The following is an 18264-nucleotide window of genomic DNA, read 5'->3' as shown; positions in this document are numbered from 1 at the left end:
CTCTTTAACATAAACGGAATGATAATCTGGAGGCACAGAAATCTTCAGGAGATTTTGACTGTGGCCCAGAAAAGTGGCAGGGAGGGTCTGGATTAAGGCAGTGGAAATGGAGATGGAGATGCTAGAGGTATTTTAGAGGTGAAATCAGTAGACTTGCAACTGATTTGATGTGAGAGTAAAAGCAGGAGCCAAGGCCAGGCATGGTGGCTCATGCCTGTAATCCCAACACTTTGGGAGGCCAAAGTGGGAGGATTGCTTGAGCGCAGGAGTTCAAGACCTTCCTGGGCAAAATAGTGGGACCTTGTCTCTAAAAATAAAAATTAGCCAGTCATGATGGCATGTGCCCGTAGTCCTAGCTACTCAGGAGGCTGAGGAGAGATGATCACTTGAGCCTGGGAAGTCAAGGCTGCAGTGAGTCATGATCCCACCACTGCACTCAGTTTGGGCAACAGAACGAGACCCTGTCTCTAAAAACAACAACAACAAAAAAGGAGCCAAAAATTACCCTAAACCTTAGGATCTGAATGTCTTGGGAGAAGAAACAGGAATATTAAAAAGAATCATCTGAGATGGAATAAAAATAGGTTTATTCAAGAAACACAGATTTTAAGCCAGGCACAGTGGCGTGCACCTGTATTCCAGCCTGGATAACATAGGGAGACCCCCATCTCCAATAAATAAACAAAAATTTAAAAAAAATTGGAATACATATTGGCCGGGTGCGATGGCTCACGCCTGTAATCCCAGCACTTTGGGAGGCCGAGGCGGGCGGATCACGAGGTCAGGAGATCGAGACCATCCTGGCTAACACGGTGAAACCCTGTCTCTACTAAAAATACAAAAAATTAGCCGGGCGTGGTGGTGGGCACCTGTAGTCCAGCTACTCGGCAGACTGAGGCAGGAGAATGGCATGGATCTGGGAAGTGGAGCTTGCAGTCAGCCGAGATAGCACCACTGCACTCCAGCCTGGGCGACAGAGCGAGACTCCAGCTCAAAAAAAAAGAAATACATATTTTAATGTGTTGTGGTATATAGTCAAATTAAGCTATCCAACAATAAGTTGGAAATAATCTGTGTTGTCATGGCAGAGATAGAGATTTGTAATTTATCTATATGACAGTAATAGCTAAATCCCCATTCAGAATAGGAATGGACTCCCCAGTTGGAATCCATTAGGAATGGACTAAAAGAAAGAAGACTGATGTGGGGAATGTCTTTTTTGGGGGTCTGGAGAAAAGAGGTAGTAAAACAGTTAAATAGAGAAGAAAAAACAATATGGTCTGTGCCCTCAGTCATTGAACAGTTCAAGAAACCAAAGTAAGTCAGCAGAGTCTGATGCTTCAGGGAGTTTCAGGAAATGAAGCCACAGGAACTGGATTCCAAATAATGACTAGGAAATCACTGGAGACCTTAGAAAACAGTTTAGGTGGTGACAGAAGCTAGGGTGAAAAGCTTAAGGAGTGAGTTGATTGATAAAGCATGGGCACTTTTAAAAAGTATGGCAGTGAGGCAGAGGGATAAGAGCTAGAAAGGTAAATGCTTGAGTGGGTACAGGGATAGTTGCTTTGTTTTGTTTAATTCAGGGTTCAGGAGATCTGAGTATTTGCACTGGACATAAAGCCATTGGAGAAGAAAAGACTGAAGATGCACAAAGGAAAAGAGTATAAAGGAAATGGGTTGAAAGGTTCTTGTGGGTGGAGAAGTTAACGTAGGAAGGAAGAAAACCACTTTCTCTTCTGAGAGGGTGGGCAGAAAGAGAAAACAGGTGAAAAGCAGTTTTGACATGGAGAATAAGGAAGTTGAGGAAGCCTAAGTCTAATAAGCTGAGCTTCGTTAAAGCTGGAGTACAGTCCCTCAGCTGGGAGTGAGTGGCAGCAGAGAGTAGTTGGGTATCAGAAGAATTACGAGAATGATTTGAAAGTATCGCTGAAGGAAATATGATGTAAAGTCAACTAGAGATGAATGAAGGTTGCTGAGCAACCATTGAAGGTAAATAGCATGCGGCTTGTTCCCTAACTTTGTCCAGGAGGAACATGAGCAGAAAAAGCAGAGGAACAACTTTTTTTTTTTTTCTTCAAGACCGGGTCTCACTCTGGTTGCCCAGGCTGGAGTGTAGTGATGCAACCTCAGCCCACTGCAGCCTCAACCTCCCGGGCCCAGGCGATGGTCCTATCTCAACCTCTCAGGTAGCTGGGACTACACGCGCACGCCACCATGCCTGACTAATTTTTTGGGTTTTTTTTTTTTTTTTTTTGTATTTTTAGTAGAGATGGGGTTTTGCCATGTTGCCCAGGCTGGTCTTGAACTCCTGCACTCAAGCAATCCACCTGCCTTGGCCTCCCAGAGTGCTAGGATCACAGGTGTGAGCCAGCACCTCTCCCAGCCAAGAGGAACTTAAATGGGGCTAGATGAGGCAAAAAGTTGTCATTAATTCATGGTTAGTTCAGATGGTTGTGTAACTTTTACAACGTGGGAGTGAAGTGTATGGACCTGATTGTTGAAATCAGCATTATTAAGTACGAAATAATATAAAGATATGGTCTGCTTAACCTTAAGGTTCACAACAGTAGGAGGACAACCTTGTGACGTATCTTCTGGGATTTCTGTTGGTAATGATGCTGATCTGAATGTAATCCAATGGGCCTGTCTCTGGCTGTTTCCAAGTTTTCGATTCAGTTTCAGATTAGAATAGTAGAAATTGGAGACTTCTGGTCTGGCTATGCTGCTTTAAATCAGTCTTTTGACCTCTTTAGTCCGAGTTTCTTTTTTTTTTTTTTAATAAAAAGACAACTAGAGGTGAGATCTCGCTATGTTGCCCAGGCTGGTCTTGAACTCCTGGCCTCAAGCAATCCTCTTGTCTCAATCTGCCAAAGTGCTGGGGTTACATATGTGAGCCAATGTGCCTGGCCCCTAGTTTCTTTTTCAAAAAATATGAGAGATGAACCCAAAGGATCCTTCTAACTCTATAATTCATGACTTTGTGTGAGTCCCTTTGCCCTGCACCCCAGTACTAAAGAAGTTAATGGTCTCTAAATATAGGTGCAGATGTGTTAGAGAAGTTTGTTTGCTCTTATGAGAATTCTCTCCTAATTTATGTTTAATTTTGAATTTTCACACAATTTTTTTAATACGGTTGCTTTGTGTCTTAAATCTGGCTGGCACCCGCTAGGTCTGTCATCCCAAGTCAAGATATTTTGTTCCTGCACATGCACAGATAGTTTCCTGATCTTTTCTGGAAACTGTCCTGCAAAGTTGATAACTAGAGTTGTGCTTGTGAGTATGGTATAGCAAGACTGCTGAGGGGTTGGTCCTTCTGTTTGATATGGGCAAGATGCTTAAGCTCTCTGATCCCTGGTTTTCTCAGGTGTAAAATGGGGATAATGCCTGTGAATGTGCTTAGCAGTGTGATGAATGCTTAATACATATTATTTTTCCTTCTTTCATAGGTTTCCTTCTAATACCTCCGTCTACTCACTGCCACAGAGTATAACAGCGTATATACTCTATAATACTGTATATACTCTAGTATAATATAATTACCATTCTTTAGGGTAATGTTATGTAGGTATGTTCATATCTGCAAATGAAACATTTCCAGTAATTATATAGATGATAATGACAGATAAATGATGTAAAGATGAGATAATTTGTTGACCTCTGTAGTTTAATTATATGAAAAATAGCAACTTTGTTAACTGTATTTATGATCTCCTCTTAGGTGCCCTAAGCGCCTATGTTAATATAAAACTTTCAATATAAACTTTTCAGTGGTCTTCTTTGCCAGTCAGTCCTTAAGGAGTTTTATTTTCCTCAAAAACTCTTGTCTGCTATTTTTCAGAGCGACCTGAAAGCTGAGTTGCAGTTAGCTAACTAGTATTTATTTCACTTCTACTTCTGGGGGAGGTGGTTATCCCCAACACCTGGTAGTGGGAATGACAGAAGGTCCATGCAGTTACCTTGCTTTTGCTTTCCTTATCCTTTCCAGAAACTGCCAGGCCATAAATACTAGAGGAATGATCCAGGAGGGACTCAGGTAAGTAACCAGATTACTGTGGATGATTGATTATTTGCTATGAAGAACTAGAGGAGCCTGGCACAGTTATGAGTGTGAGCAAGTCCGCGTAGGGCAGCAGAGTTTAACTGGTACTCCTGTGCAGGAAGGGGACACGCATACCTTGTGTGCTGAATTCTAGGGTGAGGTGCCTGTTTCCCTGGTACATGTTTCCAGTCAGTGTTCTCCCTTATGCAGTCACACCTAAGTCTCACCTAAAGGAACACTCTATCTCTGTCACAAAGAAAATATTGACTCAGGGAAGGGTAAGCAGACCCAGCTGCAAACCTTGTAGCAGGAGTGGAGTTCAAGGTAGAGTGTGATTCTTAGAGTTACTTTGCTCTTCTGCTGATGCCAGTTTTGGAGGAGGCAGCTGAGAAATTTGTATACTATGGATGTTCACCTCAGATGTCCTTGTCATAAAGGGTGATATAAATGATCAACAAAAATTACTAGGGTAACCGGAGGGGGAGTCAATTCTAGAAGTTCAGTGCCACTAGCTCCTTCATCATGGAGTTTGGTAGGGTCCAGGTTTCAAGGCTGTCTTTACATACTGCTGAGTAATTGCTGTATTTAGCAGCATGCTGAGAGAACACAGGTGGGTTCCAAGATAACGTTGCCAAAGCATAAAGTGTGCATTGGAGGCAAGTGCGAGGCAGGTGTTCAGAGATGAGGCTGCAGGGAGTAGCAGGGGCTGCTAGGTCATGCAGGGTCTTATAAATCAAGTTAACAAATTTGGACTTTAAAGCAAAGGGAAGGTTTTAAAGACGGGAGGGAAATGATCAGTTGCATTTTGAAAGAATTTCTGTGGCTGCAGGGTAGAGAGTGGTTGGAGGGAGGGGCCGAGAGTGGAGGCAGAGATTCCAGTTGAGAGATGTATAATAATCATGATGGTGAAAAATGATGGCAGCCCCAACTAGAAAGTAGCAACAGGTTGTAAGAGAAAGGGGAGGTTTCAAAAACATTAGGAAAGGCTGAATAGTTGAGGGGTGAAAATGGAAAGATGAAGAATCCATTAAACATCACTCCCAAGTCCTGCCTGGAGAGAGTGGGTAGGTAGGTCGTAATGGCAACGGGACCACTGAAGGAGGACCCAGGTTCATGAGGAAAGGTGATGAGTTAACTTGGAGCGCGGCAGATTTGAATATGGAGGAGCTGCCCACCAGCTGGATGTGCTGGTCTGAGGTTGAGAGAGAAATGCATCTTGGAGCTAGAAATCAGTTATCTGCTTGTAGATGTTAATTGAAGTTGTGAGAGTCATCCAGGAGTTCCAGGAGAGTGCAGAGAGCTAGAGGAGAGTCAAAGGCGGAACATAAAGGCATCTGAAGAACAGGCATAGGAGGAGGAACTGGAAAAGGAGACTAAGAAGGAGCCAGAAAGCCAGGAGGAAAACCAAACAATCATGACACATAGACACCCAGAGAGACTGTGTGTTAAGAAGGAGGAAGTGATTACACAGCTAAATGTTACTGAGTGGTCAGGTGTGGTAAGAACTGCAGTGTAGGCCAGGCACGGTGGCTCATGCCTGTAATCCCAGCACTTTGGGAGGCCGAGGCAGGCGGATCACGAGGTCAGGAGATTGAGACCATCCTGGCTAACACGGTGAAACCCCGTCTCTACTAAAAATACAAAATATTAGCCGGGCGTGGTGGCGGGCGCCTGTAGTCCCAGCTGCTCTGGAGGCTGAGGCAGGAGAATGGCGTGAACCCAGGAAGCAGAGCTTGCAGTGAGCTGAGATCGGGCCACTGCACTCCAGCCTGGGCGACAGTGCGAGACTCCGTCTCAGAAAAAAAAAAATAGGGCCAGGCGCAGTGGCTCACGCCTGTAATCCCAGCACTTTGGGAGGCCGAGGTGGGCGGATCACCTGAGGTCAGGAGTTCGAGACCAGCCTCAACATGGAGAAACCCTGTCTCTACTGAAAATACAAAATTAGCTGGACGTGGTGCTGCATGCCTGTAATTCCAGCTACTCGGGAGGCTGAGGCAGGAGAATTGCTTGAACCTGGGAGGCGGAGGTTGCGGTGAGCCAGGATCACACCATTGCACTCCAGCCTGGGCAACAAGAGTGAAACTCCGTCTCAAAGGAAAAAAAAAAAAAAGAACTGCAATGTAGTCATTAGATTTAATGAACTTCAGCTGTGCTAGATTGACTCTTTAGACCCAGCACACACTGAAGACACTAATAAAGCAGATATGTGAAATAAAGAGAAAATAGAACTCGTTGGCTATTTCATAGATACGGAACAAGTCATCTAGGGAAAAAAATCTAAACTTTGTAGAAGTTCCTCATACTCATTTCATTTTTATGTTGAATTAAATGGGGGGCACCCTAATCTCTCTTGCTCTGTGATTCTCTAAAGGTCTTTAAAATTGTTTTCATGTTTAACTTTCTTTGCATAGGTAGTAACACGGTTCAAAATGAAAAAGGTACAGAAAGAGTATGAAGTAAAAGTTTCCCTGCCACCCAGTTCCCCCAACATGTAGCCTTTATTTTATATGAAAATTTCTCCCCTTTTTAACAAGTATTTTCACATTCTTCTCACTCTCCTTGCTTTTTTTACTTAGCTCCTATCAGTGACAGCTGCACACCATTTTATTATATATACTGTAATTAAACAGTCCTGTATCAGTGGGTATTGAGGTTTCCTAATATTTTGCCATCTGATATTTTGTTTTCAAAACCAGTGCTATAGGGAGTTATGTTGTATATAGATCATTTTGCTGGCATGTAGGATAAATTTCCAGAAGTGGGAATTGCTGGGCCAAAGAACCTCTAAAGGATTTAATTCAGTTCTGTTTATTTGAGTCCCTGGCACTTAGCATGCAATGAATGGTAGCTATTAGTAAGATATGTATAGACGGGTTGGTTGGGGGCCCAGAGGAATAGGGGCGCCTAACACAAACTAAAGGCAGGGAGGGTATCAGAGAAGGCTTCTTAGAGGAGGCAATGCTTGAGCTGTGCCTTGAAGAATAAGTCAGGTAAAGAGGAGGGGGGGCAGTAGAGAGCCAAGGCACAGGAAAAGAGCGTGTTGTACATCGGGACCTTCTAAGAGTTTGCTGTGCTTATTCATCAAACAGTCAGCCCCTGCCACATGTCAGGCACTGGGCTAGGTACCGGACATGGGACAGATACACATGTACATAAATTATAGTATCACATGAAATCAACAGCAGCATGTACAATGATTAATTCTATTGGGGAAGGAGGTAGGGGACATGGAAGTTGGAAAGAAAGGCTTGTTAGAGGAGGCCACATCTGAGCTAGAATTTGAACGAATAATGGTCAAAGAGGAATTCAGGTCAGTGGTTCTCAAAGTGTGTTCCCTGGACCAAAAGCATCCTCATCACCTGGGAGCGGCAGAGTCTCAGGTCCTACTCACACCTGCTGAGTCAGAAATTCGGGGGCTGGGCCTCAGCTGTCTGGGTTTTAGGAAGCCCTCCAGATGATTCTGATACACTCTGTATTTTGAGAACTACTGATCAACTGGGTGTGTTGACTCACGCCTGTAATCCCAGCACTTTGGGAGGCTAAGGCAGGAGGATGCCTTGAGCCCAGGAGTTTGAGACCAGCCTAGGCAACATAGTGAGACCCGGTCTCTACAAAAAAGTACAAGAAAATTAGCCTGGTGTGTTGGTGCACTCCTGTAGTCCCAGCTACTCAGGAGGCTGAGATGAGAGGATTGCTTGAGCCTGAGAGTTCAAGGCTGCAGTGAGCTCTGATCATGCCTCTGCACTCCAGCCTGGGCAACAGAGTGAAACCCTATCTCAAAACACACCACAAAAAGTTGTGTTAATGTAATTACAAGACTCAAAGAAGAGTCCAGAGCTTCCTTTGCCATGATTAGCCTATTGACTGTGTTTATAATCCAGAGATTTCCTTTGCCCTGAAATTTATCCTGCTACAACTTAAGTTTATCATTTTGTTTGCATCTTACTGTATTCTCAGTAGAAAAGAATGGTCCTGTGAGCATTTGTGCAGAGTGCCCAGAAGTGCTTCTGAGCCTTGGGCTCTGACAGCCAGTGTCTCACCCAAACCCTGCTCTAGCTGGGCCTGGGAACCAAATGCCTGGGCTGTGGCGAAAACTCAGGAGACGTGGAGGCATATCTGTAAAAGCAGATTCGTAAATAGCTTTTTCCCCCTTAGAGCCTGTTTTGCAAATTGCTGCACTTTTCCTTGTTTGTATCTCTTTTCCTTTAAACTGCTTTTAGTGGCTTTTGCTTTTGGAAAACTATTTTATTAATACTTCATTATAATAGGGAGCAACTGCAACCCATGTGAAGAGAGACATCTGTGGATTTTATTTAGCCTTAAAAACAATCAACCAAAACCAGTGGGTTGGAAACCTGAGTTTCAAAGTGTTGTCAGTTTTTTTTTTTTTTTCCAGTGATTATTCCAGTAATTACTTAGACTATGGCAGGGGAAGGGGGCTTGTTACAGTAACTTGAAAAATTACAGGCTTTTATTTTTCTTTTTTTTTTTTTTTAGCAGCTTAGGAAGTTCCTGACTTCACAGGTTGCTAAGATGTCACATTCATGCAAAGCTGTGTTAGGAAATTGTTAGTTACAAATGAGAGAGAAGGGGATCCTTTTCACAGTTATGGATAAGCTATTTCTAATTGTTTATACTTTCTTTTCTTTCCTTGGTTTTGTATAAGCATTAAATCTCTGCAGAGGTGAATATTTAAGGTGGTGAGTAGTAGCAGCTCTGCAGGGGAAGAGAAAGGCAAGATGGGGAGAAGCTAATTCACTGTTGTCAGTACTCAGTGGTCCTCAAAAAACTCAACCTTCTTACTCTAATGTTCTACTATACTTAAACTGTAATTATTTTTAAAATTGAGATATAATTCATATACCATAAAAGTGACCCTTTTAAAGTGTATAATTTACCCGTTTTTAGTACATTCACTATGTTGTGCAATCATCATCAGTATCTAATTCCAGAACATCTACATTAGCCCAAAAGAAAACTCCGTTACCCATGAGCAGTCATTTCCCATCTGCCCTTCCCTCAGCCCCTGGCAACCATTCATCTACTTTCAGTCTTCATGGATTTGCCTATGTTAGACATTTCATATAAATGGAATCATACAGTCTGCAGCCCCTTGTGACTGGCTTCTTTCACTGAGTGTAATATTTTCAAGGTTCATTCATGTTGTAGCATATATCAGTATTTCATTCCTTTTATGGATAAATAATATAGTTCATTGTCTGCGTATGCTACATTTTGTTTATCCATTCATCAATTGATGGACATTGGATTGTTTTCACCTTTTGACTATTTTACTTTTTTTTTTTTTTTTTTTGAGACGGAGTCTCGCTCTGTCACCCAGGCTGGAGTGCAGTGGCGCGATCTCGGCTCACTGCAAGCTCCGCCTCCCGGGTTCACGCCATTCTCCTGCCTCAGCCTCTCCGAGTAGCTGGGACTACAGGTGCCCGCCACCACGCCCGGCTAATTTTTTTGTATTTTTAGTAGAGACTGGGTTTCACCGTGGTCTCGATCTCCTGACCTCGTGATCCGCCTGCCTCGGCCTCCCAAAGTGCTGGGATTACAAGCGTGAGCCACCACGCCTGGCCTTTTTTTTTTTTTTTGAGACAGAGTCTCACTTTGTTGCCAGGCTGGAGTGCAGTGGCGCGATCTTGGCTCACTGCAACCTCTGCCTCCCAGGTTCAAGCAATTCTCCCCCCTTGGCCTCCCAAATAGCTGGGACTAAGAGGCGTGTGCCACCACGCCCAGCTAATTTTTTGTATTTTTAGTAGAGATGAGGTTTCACCACGTTGGCCAGGCTGGTCTCAAACTCCTGACCTCAGGTGATCCGCCTGCCTTGGGCCACCCAAAGAGCTGGGATTATAGGCGTGAGACACTGTGCCAGGCCTATACATTTTTAAATGGTTGAAGTCATATGCTGTCTTCATGCTCATGATTCCACTTTTCTTCTATTCCTTCTTCAACCCACTCCAGTTGGACTTTCACCTTGATCATTAAAATTAAAAGCTCTTTTCAGGATCACAAACAACCTTCAGCTTGCTAAGCCAAGGACTAGTTCTCTGTCCTCATATTGATTGACACGGATGATCACCCACTCCTTGTCTTATTTTGTTTTGTGCTGCTGTAACAGAATATGCTGGGTCATTTTCAAAGAACAGAAATTTATTTCTCACAGTTTGGGAGGCTCAGAAGTCCAAGGTGTTTGTTGAGGGCCTTCTTGCTGCATCCTAATTTGGCAGAAGGGCAAGAGAGCCAACTCCTTCCATCAGGCCCCTTTAGAAGGGGACCTAATCCCATGGATATGGGAGGAGTCTTCATGGCCTCATCACCTCTTAAAGGTTCCAGCTCTTAATACTATCACATTGGCAACACCTGAATTTTGGAGGGGACACATTAAAACCAAAGCACTCTTTCTAGAAATACTCACTTCTATTGGTTTCCACAACACAACAGCACTACTCGTTTTCCTTCTGTTTCATTGGCCAGTTCCCAAATTTTGTTTCCTGCCTCCTTTTCTGCCTAACTTCTAAATGTTGGAGTGTTTTAGGATTTGGTCCTAGGCCTCCTACTCTGCGTTCCCTCCTTGGCAATGACATCTAGTTCTGTGCTATGCTGATGCTTCCCACATTTACATTTCTAGTTCTGACATCTGTGAACTCCGTGCTCATAAGGTGCAAACTTGACATCTCCACTTAGGAGTCTGATGTGCCTCCCAACTTAACATGGCCAAAGCAGAACTCTTGATTTCTAACCCCAAAATCTGCTCTTTCACCAGGCTTCCCTCGTCTTAGTTGATGGGACCTGCACAGTTGCTCAGGTCCAAGACCTTGGAGACTGGCCAGGCATGATGGCTTACGCCTATAATACCAGCCCTTTGGGAGGCCGAGGCGGGTGGATCACGAGGTCAGGAGTTCGAGACCAGCCTGGCCAACATGGTGAAACCCCCATCTCTACTAAAAATACAAAAATTAGCCAGGAGCAGTGGTGGGCGCCTGTAATCCTAGCTACTTGGGAGGCTGAGGCAGGAAAATTGCTTGAACCGGGAGGCGGAGGTTGCAGTGAGTGAGATTGTGCCACTGCACTCTAGCCTGGGTGACAGAGTCAGACCCCTGTCTCAAAAAAAAAAAAAAAAAAAAATCCAGTTTTTGCCATGGCTAGAAGGGCCATCTGTCAGCTAGTTCCTGCCTCCTTTTCCAACGTTACCTGCTACTTTCCCCTCATCACTACTATTCTAGATCTTCACAGAGCTGGCTCCTTATTCTGGTGTGAGCTGAAAGGTCATTTCCTCAGAGAGGCCTTCCCCAACCACCAATTAAAAATAGCCCCTCCACTCCTACCTGTCACTTTGTAACCTATTGTTCTGTTTTCTTCATGGCATGTATTATTATTCTGAAATTATTTACATATTTATTGTCTGTTTTCTGTAACTAATAATAGCTGGCATTTATTAAGCACATGCCATGTGCCGGGTATTGTTACAAGTACTACATTTTCTCACTTCATAAGTAGTATAGGTGTTATTTCCATTTTACAGAAGAAATTACAGGTTCATGAAAGCAAGAACTTTGTCCATCTTGTTTTACTGCTATATCTCTAACACATGGAACAGTGTTTGGCCCATAGTAGTTGCAAACAATTTTTTTTGTTTGTTGGATAGATGAATGAAAAACTCCCAAGCTCACATTTCTACCTCTGACATCTCCCCATAAACATAGATTTATAGATGTAATCACCTACTTAACAGCTCCACTTGGATTTCTAAATAAGCATTTAAATTACCCCATATCTCTTTTTTTTTTAGACAGGATCTCACTCTGTCGCCCAGGCTGGGGTGCAGTGGCACAATCTCAGCTCACTGCAACCTCCATCTCCCAGGCTGAAGCAATTCTCCTGCCTCAGCCTCCCAAGTAGCTGGGATTACAGGTGCCTGCCACCACGCCCAGCTAATTTTTATAATTTTAGTGGAGACGGGGTTTCACCATGTTGGCCAGGTTGGTCTCGAACTCCTGACCTCAGGTGATCTGCCCACCTCGGTCTCCCAAACTGCTGGGATTACAGGCGTGAGTGAGCCCAGCCCCTGTGCCCAGCCCCTGCCCCATAACTCTTAACTTCCCCCCTCCCCAAACCTGTTTTGTTCCCATTTCTCTCATACTAGGAAATGGCATCATCATAAGCCCAGGAGTACAGACCGGAAACCTAGGCCTTGCCTGTGGTCACTCCCATTCTCATTCCCCACATCCAACCCTGCGGCAAGGCCTGTTGATTCTGCCTCTGATCGTGTCTTGAATCCGTTACTTCTCTTTGTCTCCACTGTCACTTTAGCCTCATTCTCCATAATCTTTCCCCTGCACGCCACACTTGCCTTCAAGCATCCATTCTTGTCTCTGTACAAGCTATTTGCCCACGTAACGGCCAAATTGGACCCACATACATTTTAGAGGTGTGCTGAAGAATAGATGCCAAGGAGAAAAACCAGGAAGAAAACCAATATTTTGTACCCATACCTTGAAAAAGGTATTCATATATTTTTTCCTTTTCTAAAAAATGTTCATGTTTCTTTGAGCATTTATTGTCTGATTTTACCCTTTTTAGCATCTATAGTAGCCACATTAATCTTTTTTTACTCCAGCCTTTCTTGGACTTTCCTGGCTTCGTGCTTCTCTATCTAGGTGAGTTTTTATCCATAACTTCCAGTGTCCTCTTCCCCTCCTCACAGAGGAAATGCAGTCTTCAGCATCTCAGAGGCCTCTTAGAAGTATTTTTGCTTATGTTGCTTACAGCTTTCATGTTCCATGGTAAATGTCTGTAGAAAACCATCTGTGTAGTAGTAGCAACCATGCTGTGTTGTTAAGAAAATAGGACACAGGACAGGACAGTAGGACCAGAGCGAATGGGGGGCCATATCCCTCTGATCTATATGAAGAGACCACAGGAAATGGACAGAACCTTTTCTGCCCCTCCCCATAGATGTGGGAAAACAGGGTTTATAGTGAGATCTGACCTTCTGTGCTTTTTAAACAAAATTTGCCTTATAGGAAATTGTAGGATTGGCAAACTAGGGAGTATGTACATTTAAGTTTGAAAAATTCTTTCTAGAGCACCTCAAAGGTTCCTAAATCAACCCTGTTTTTCAAGTTTCTGCCTCTCAGTACTCCTGTGACAACAGGAGGGCAGCCACCCTGACGTGGCTAACTCTCTGGGCTGTTCCTGCCAACTCCCAGATGGCTGCTTTCAGGAAGGTTTCCATAGCGACCAGAGGCAGGAAAAACCTGCCCACCCAGCTTAACAATTCACATCCGGCTGGGCTCTGTAGCCAGTGGGAGAAGTGGCGTGTTTATATATACTTATATACATTACATACATTTATATGTGTGTGTAGCATTAAAGAGCTAACCCTACAGTCTCTTTATATCCAGAATCTGGCCGGCTGTGGTGGCTCACGCCTGTAATCACAGCACTTTGGGAGGCTTAGGCAGGAGGATCACTTAAGTTCAGGAATTCAAGACCAGCCTGGGCAACACAGAGGGACCTTGTCTCTAAAAAAATAAATACGATAAAATATATCCATAATCTGACCATTTCTCAGTGTTCCTACCATAGGAAAGTCAACATACCTTTCACCCTGACTAATCCAACAGCCTCCTCTGTGTCCACCACCACCTCTGCAAGACAGCCAGAGAGGGCTCAGAGCCCTCCCCTACTTCCCCAGCTCACTGAGAATGAAGCCCAGAATCTCCACCACACTGTGAGGCCTCGTAGCTCCCTGCTGCATCTTCTCCCACCGTTCAGGCTGTTTCCTCCCACTCTTTCCTCCTCATTCCCCAGCCCCTCCAGCCTGCTGGCTGCCTTGCGGCTGTTTCAGCGTGCCCAGTGTGCTCCCAACTTGGGGCTGCTTCTCCCTGGATCTCCTTTCCCTCAGGTAGCCATGAGCCCTCAGTTCCTTTTGGTCTTTGCTCAGGTGTCCCTAACCCTTATTCTTAAAGAGCTTCTCCTGAACGCTTGATATAAATCCCCTCTCTTCTGCTACTCTCCACACCTTGACCTTTATTTTTCCTCACAGCACTATAGTTATCACAATCTATTTCTGTGTTTATCATGTGATTCTTTTCTTTTTCTTTTTTTTTTTTTGAGACGGAGTCTCTGTCGCCAGGCTGGAATGCAGTGGCGCCATCTCAACTCACTGCAACCTCTGCCTCCTGGGTTCAAGCGATTCTCCTGCCTGGGCCTCCTCAGTAGCTGGGACTACAGGCACATGCCACCATGCCCAGCTAATTTTTGTATTTTTAGTAGGACAGGGTTTCACCATGTTGGCCAGGATGGTCTCAATCTCCCGACCTCAGGTGATCCACCCACCTCGGCCTCCCAAAGTGCTGGGATTACAGGTGTGAGCCACTGGGCCCGGCCTGTCATCTGATTCTCTAATGTAAGGGTCGGGGCTTTTTCCCCCACTGTTGCGTCCCAGCCCTTAGAAACTGCCTGGCTCTTAGGGGTGCCCAGTCCCCATTTGCTGATCAATGAATGAGTAGGAGGAGAGCCAAGACCAGGAAAGGGGAGCGACTCCTGAGTGGGCCTCCCCAGCCCCTTCAGGCCTCCACAGCCAGATGTAGCTGATTTCTCCGCTACAAGCAGCCTGCAGGTGCTCCGTCACACTTCCACTCTGCCTTTCAGAACAACCAACCAAACCCTTGCCTCTGGGGCCGATGGTGATGAGGAGTCTTTCTCATGCTCTCAACTGGGACATGTTATGTTGAACCATACACAGCTGTCATTTTTGTGGGCTGTAATGGATGAATATCAGCAATTTAATATGGTTCAACATAGTTTTTAGTATACCTCAATGAGGAGGGTCCATATATTAATAACTTTCTGGAAATTTTTAGGACTACTAATTGCCTGATACTTATTGAGTACTTATATGTGTCAGGCAGCGTGCTAAAGGCCTTATTTGCATCATCTCACGTAATCCTCATAACCACAGTAAGGCATAGGTATTATTATTCCATGCTATCGAAAAGAAAACTGATACAGACGTGAAGTAAACTTGCCCACGGTTATAACAAGTGGGCACGGGCCCACTCTGCTACACGAGTAGCAGAGCTAGGATTGGACTGGAGATGTCTTTTTTTTTTTTTTTTTTTTTTTTGAGACAGAGTCTCACTCTGTCACCTAGGCTGGAGGGCAGTGATGCGATCTTGGCTCACTGCAACCTCCGCCTCCTGGGTTCAAGCAATTCTCGTGCCTCAGCCTCTCAAGTAGCTGCGATTACAGGGACGCACCAACATGCCTGGCTAATTTTTTTGTATTTTTAGTAGAGACAGGGTTTCACCATGTTGGCCAAGCTGGTCTCAAACTCCTGGCCTCAAGTGATCCGCCCACCTCAGCCTCCCAAAGTGCTAGGATTACAGGTGTGAGCCACCGCGCCCAGCCGAGATGTTTTTACTTTTAATCATGGTGCAGAGGATAAGCGCTGAGCCCACTCCCTCCCAAGGCTGACACGTGGTGGTTCTGCCACAGCCATTTGCCATCTCAGGCTCCAAGCCAGCGGGAGGCGTAATAGAGCACTGGGTTCCATTCCCAGGGCCATCTAGCTGGTGGCCATGTGTCCGTCATTTCATAGGGTGGGGCTGCATGGTGTGGCAGGGCAAAGTTTTGGGAGTCATTTGGAAACTATCCGTCTCTTCTAGGCTTATTTTCTGTTGTGTAAGGAATAAATGTGTTGTAAGGATTGAATGATGACATGACATGCTTTTTAAAACTTCTAGCTCAGTCTCTTTAATGTAAAAATATGTAATCCTCCATCCAGCTCATAGTTCTGAGGGAAACCCTGTATCACATATATTTTACACTGAAGGAAGACATTAAAATGCCATTCTCTTCACACAGAACCAACAAACCAGGATGGCTGGCCTGTTGGGGAAGCAGGTTCTGCCATCTGGTTCTCAGCGGGCATGTCTGGAAGCAGGAGGGAGCGTCTCTCCCATTTGGGTACCGAAGCCTCCATAACGGTCAGGAATGTTCTGCTGTGGCCTTTATCCTAAACTTGGCTTGGCCAATGTGTGTCTGGGGCAGGAGCAGAGGCTGGGACACAGCCGAGCTGCCCATAGGAGCTACTTTTGCCCCCACACTTGTATGTCTTTTTATTTATTTATTTATTTATTTATTTTTTATTATTTTTATTTTTTTAATTTTTTTGAGACGGAGTCTCGCTCTGTCGCCCAGGCTGGAGTGCAGTGGCGCAATCTCGGCTCACTGCAAGCTCTGCCTCCCGGGTTCACGCCATTCTCCTGCCTCAGCCTCTCCGAGTAGCTGGGACTACAGGCGCCCGCCACCACGCCCGGCTAATTTTTTTGTATTTTTAGTAGAGACGGGGTTTCACCATGTTAGCCAGGATGGTCTCGATCTCCTGACCTCGTGATCCGCCCGCCTCGGCCTCCCAAAGTGCTGGGATTACAAGCGTGAGCCACCGCGCCTGGCACTTGTATGTCTTTGAAGAGAACTGGGATTTTCTCACAGCTCCTTTGAAGTGGTGGTTTGATTTTCCTCTTTTTTGCTTCTCACTTACCTAATTCTTCCCAATTTATCTAGAATTCCCAACACCAGAATTCCATGGCAGATAGCATGGAGAATGGGTTTTGTTATGGACCAGGATAACAACTGTTATTTCTGAATTCTCATTGTCTGAAAAATGGCAAAAGTAAATTTTTCTTCAGTGCCAGGTTTAGGTAAATATGATTTCAAAAACCAGAATGTAACTTGTCTTGAAATCTTTCAACCACATCGCCTCATTGTTACCTCTACTTCCTTTCATAGAGTGAGGGCCTTTAATTCAGTGGTTAGAAGTAAAAGGCTTGGCTGGGTGCGGTAGCTCATGCTTGTAATCCCAGCACTTTGGGAGGCTGAAGCAGGCGGATCTATTGAGCTTAGGAGTCTGAGACCAGCCTGGGCAACGTGGTGAAACTCTATCTCCACAAGAAACACAAAAATTAGCTGGGCGTGGTGGCGTGTGCCTGCAGTCCCAGATACTTGGGAGGCTGAGGTGGGAGGATCCCATGAGCCTAAGAAGTCAAGACTGCAGTGAGCTGTGATTGTGCCCCTGCACTGCAGCATGGGTAACAGAGTGAGACCCTGTCTCAAAAAAAAAAAAAAAAAGACAAATAGCTGCTGGCAATGGTGGCTCACACCTGTAATCCCAGCTACTTGGGGGGCTGAGGCAGGAGGATCACTTGAGCCCAGGAGTTCAAGAATGCAGTGAGCTATGATTTCGCTACTGCACTCCAGCCTGAGTGACAGAATGAGACTCTGTCTCAAAAAAAAAAACCCAATTTACAAATGGACAAATGGGCAAAGGCAGGCAGATTGCTTAAGCCTGGGAGTTCAAGACCAGCTTGGGCAACGTGGCAAAAACCTCTCTCTACAAAAAAATACAAAAATTAGCCAGGCATGGTGGTGCATGCCTGTTGTCCCAGCTACTTGGGAGGTTGAGGTGGGAAGATCACTTGAGCCTGGGAGGCGGAGGCTGCAGTGAGCCAAGATTGAGCCACTGCATTCAAGCCTGGGCCACAGAGCGAGACCCTGCCTCAAAAAATAATAAACAAAAATTGAAATGGACAAAGTGTGATTTTTTTTCCCTTCCCTTGTTAAACAATGGCTAGGACATCAGTTCCCACTGCCTCCAGGCTAGCAAAATCAGAGTGTGGGTGGGAAGGACTCCTCTTTGTAGGACAGAGGGTGCTGTAGAATGACTTTCCTCAGGCTGGGCGCGGTGGCTCACGCCTGTAATCCCAACACTTTGGGAGGCTGAGGCAGGGGGGATCACGAGGTCAGGAGTTTAAGACCAGCCTGGCTAATATGGTGAAACCCCGTCTCTACTAAAAAGACAAAAATCAGCTGGGTGTGGTGGCGCACCCCTGTAGTCCCAGCTACTCGGGAGGCCGAGGCAGAAGAATCTCTTGAACCCAGGAGATGGAGGTTGCAGTAAGCTGAGATTGCACCACTGCACTCCAGCCTGGGTGACCAAGTAGGACTCTGTCCAAAAAAAAATAAAAATAGAATGACTTTCCTCTTTGCTCTTCTAACAGGGCAGATGATTCTGGACCAGATGAAGCCTGAGGAGCCTTCCAGCTCTAAGATAGCAGGATAGGAGACTTCTAAGATTGGAGCTGCAGAAGACTTGCCAGCCCACCAGCACAATGTCAGGTAGAGGCAGGGGCTGGACTTGGAAACGGGGT

The 18264-nt window shown here is 45.1% G+C and overlaps 1 protein-coding gene across 28 annotated transcripts in view; it reads left to right on the top strand.

Moving 5' to 3' along the window:
- SGSM3 (small G protein signaling modulator 3) overlaps positions 1-18264 on the top strand; it is a 40795-nt gene that overhangs the window by 13199 nt on the left and 9332 nt on the right. For 17 of the 28 annotated variants that reach the window (XR_010116987.1, XM_063622929.1, XM_063622921.1 and 14 more), the window contains 2 exons: positions 3986-4033; positions 18115-18232. Coding sequence is in view for 24 of the 28 variants with exons in the window: in XM_063622929.1 (XP_063478999.1) it covers positions 18226-18232 (7 nt within the window). In the remaining 4 variants the exon portion in view is untranslated. Of the gene's footprint in view, positions 1-3446; positions 3566-3985; positions 4034-18114; positions 18233-18264 lie in introns of all 28 variants that reach the window. The other 11 variants (XM_063622926.1, XM_063622920.1, XM_063622910.1 and 8 more) reach the window with 2 other exon arrangements.

Source organism: Symphalangus syndactylus, chromosome 18 (genome assembly GCF_028878055.3).
Source record: "Symphalangus syndactylus isolate Jambi chromosome 18, NHGRI_mSymSyn1-v2.1_pri, whole genome shotgun sequence".
Classification (NCBI taxonomy): domain Eukaryota; kingdom Metazoa; phylum Chordata; class Mammalia; order Primates; family Hylobatidae; genus Symphalangus; species Symphalangus syndactylus.
The sequence above is the reverse complement of the archived record's forward strand: the minus strand, read 5'-3'. Positions and strand labels throughout refer to the sequence as shown.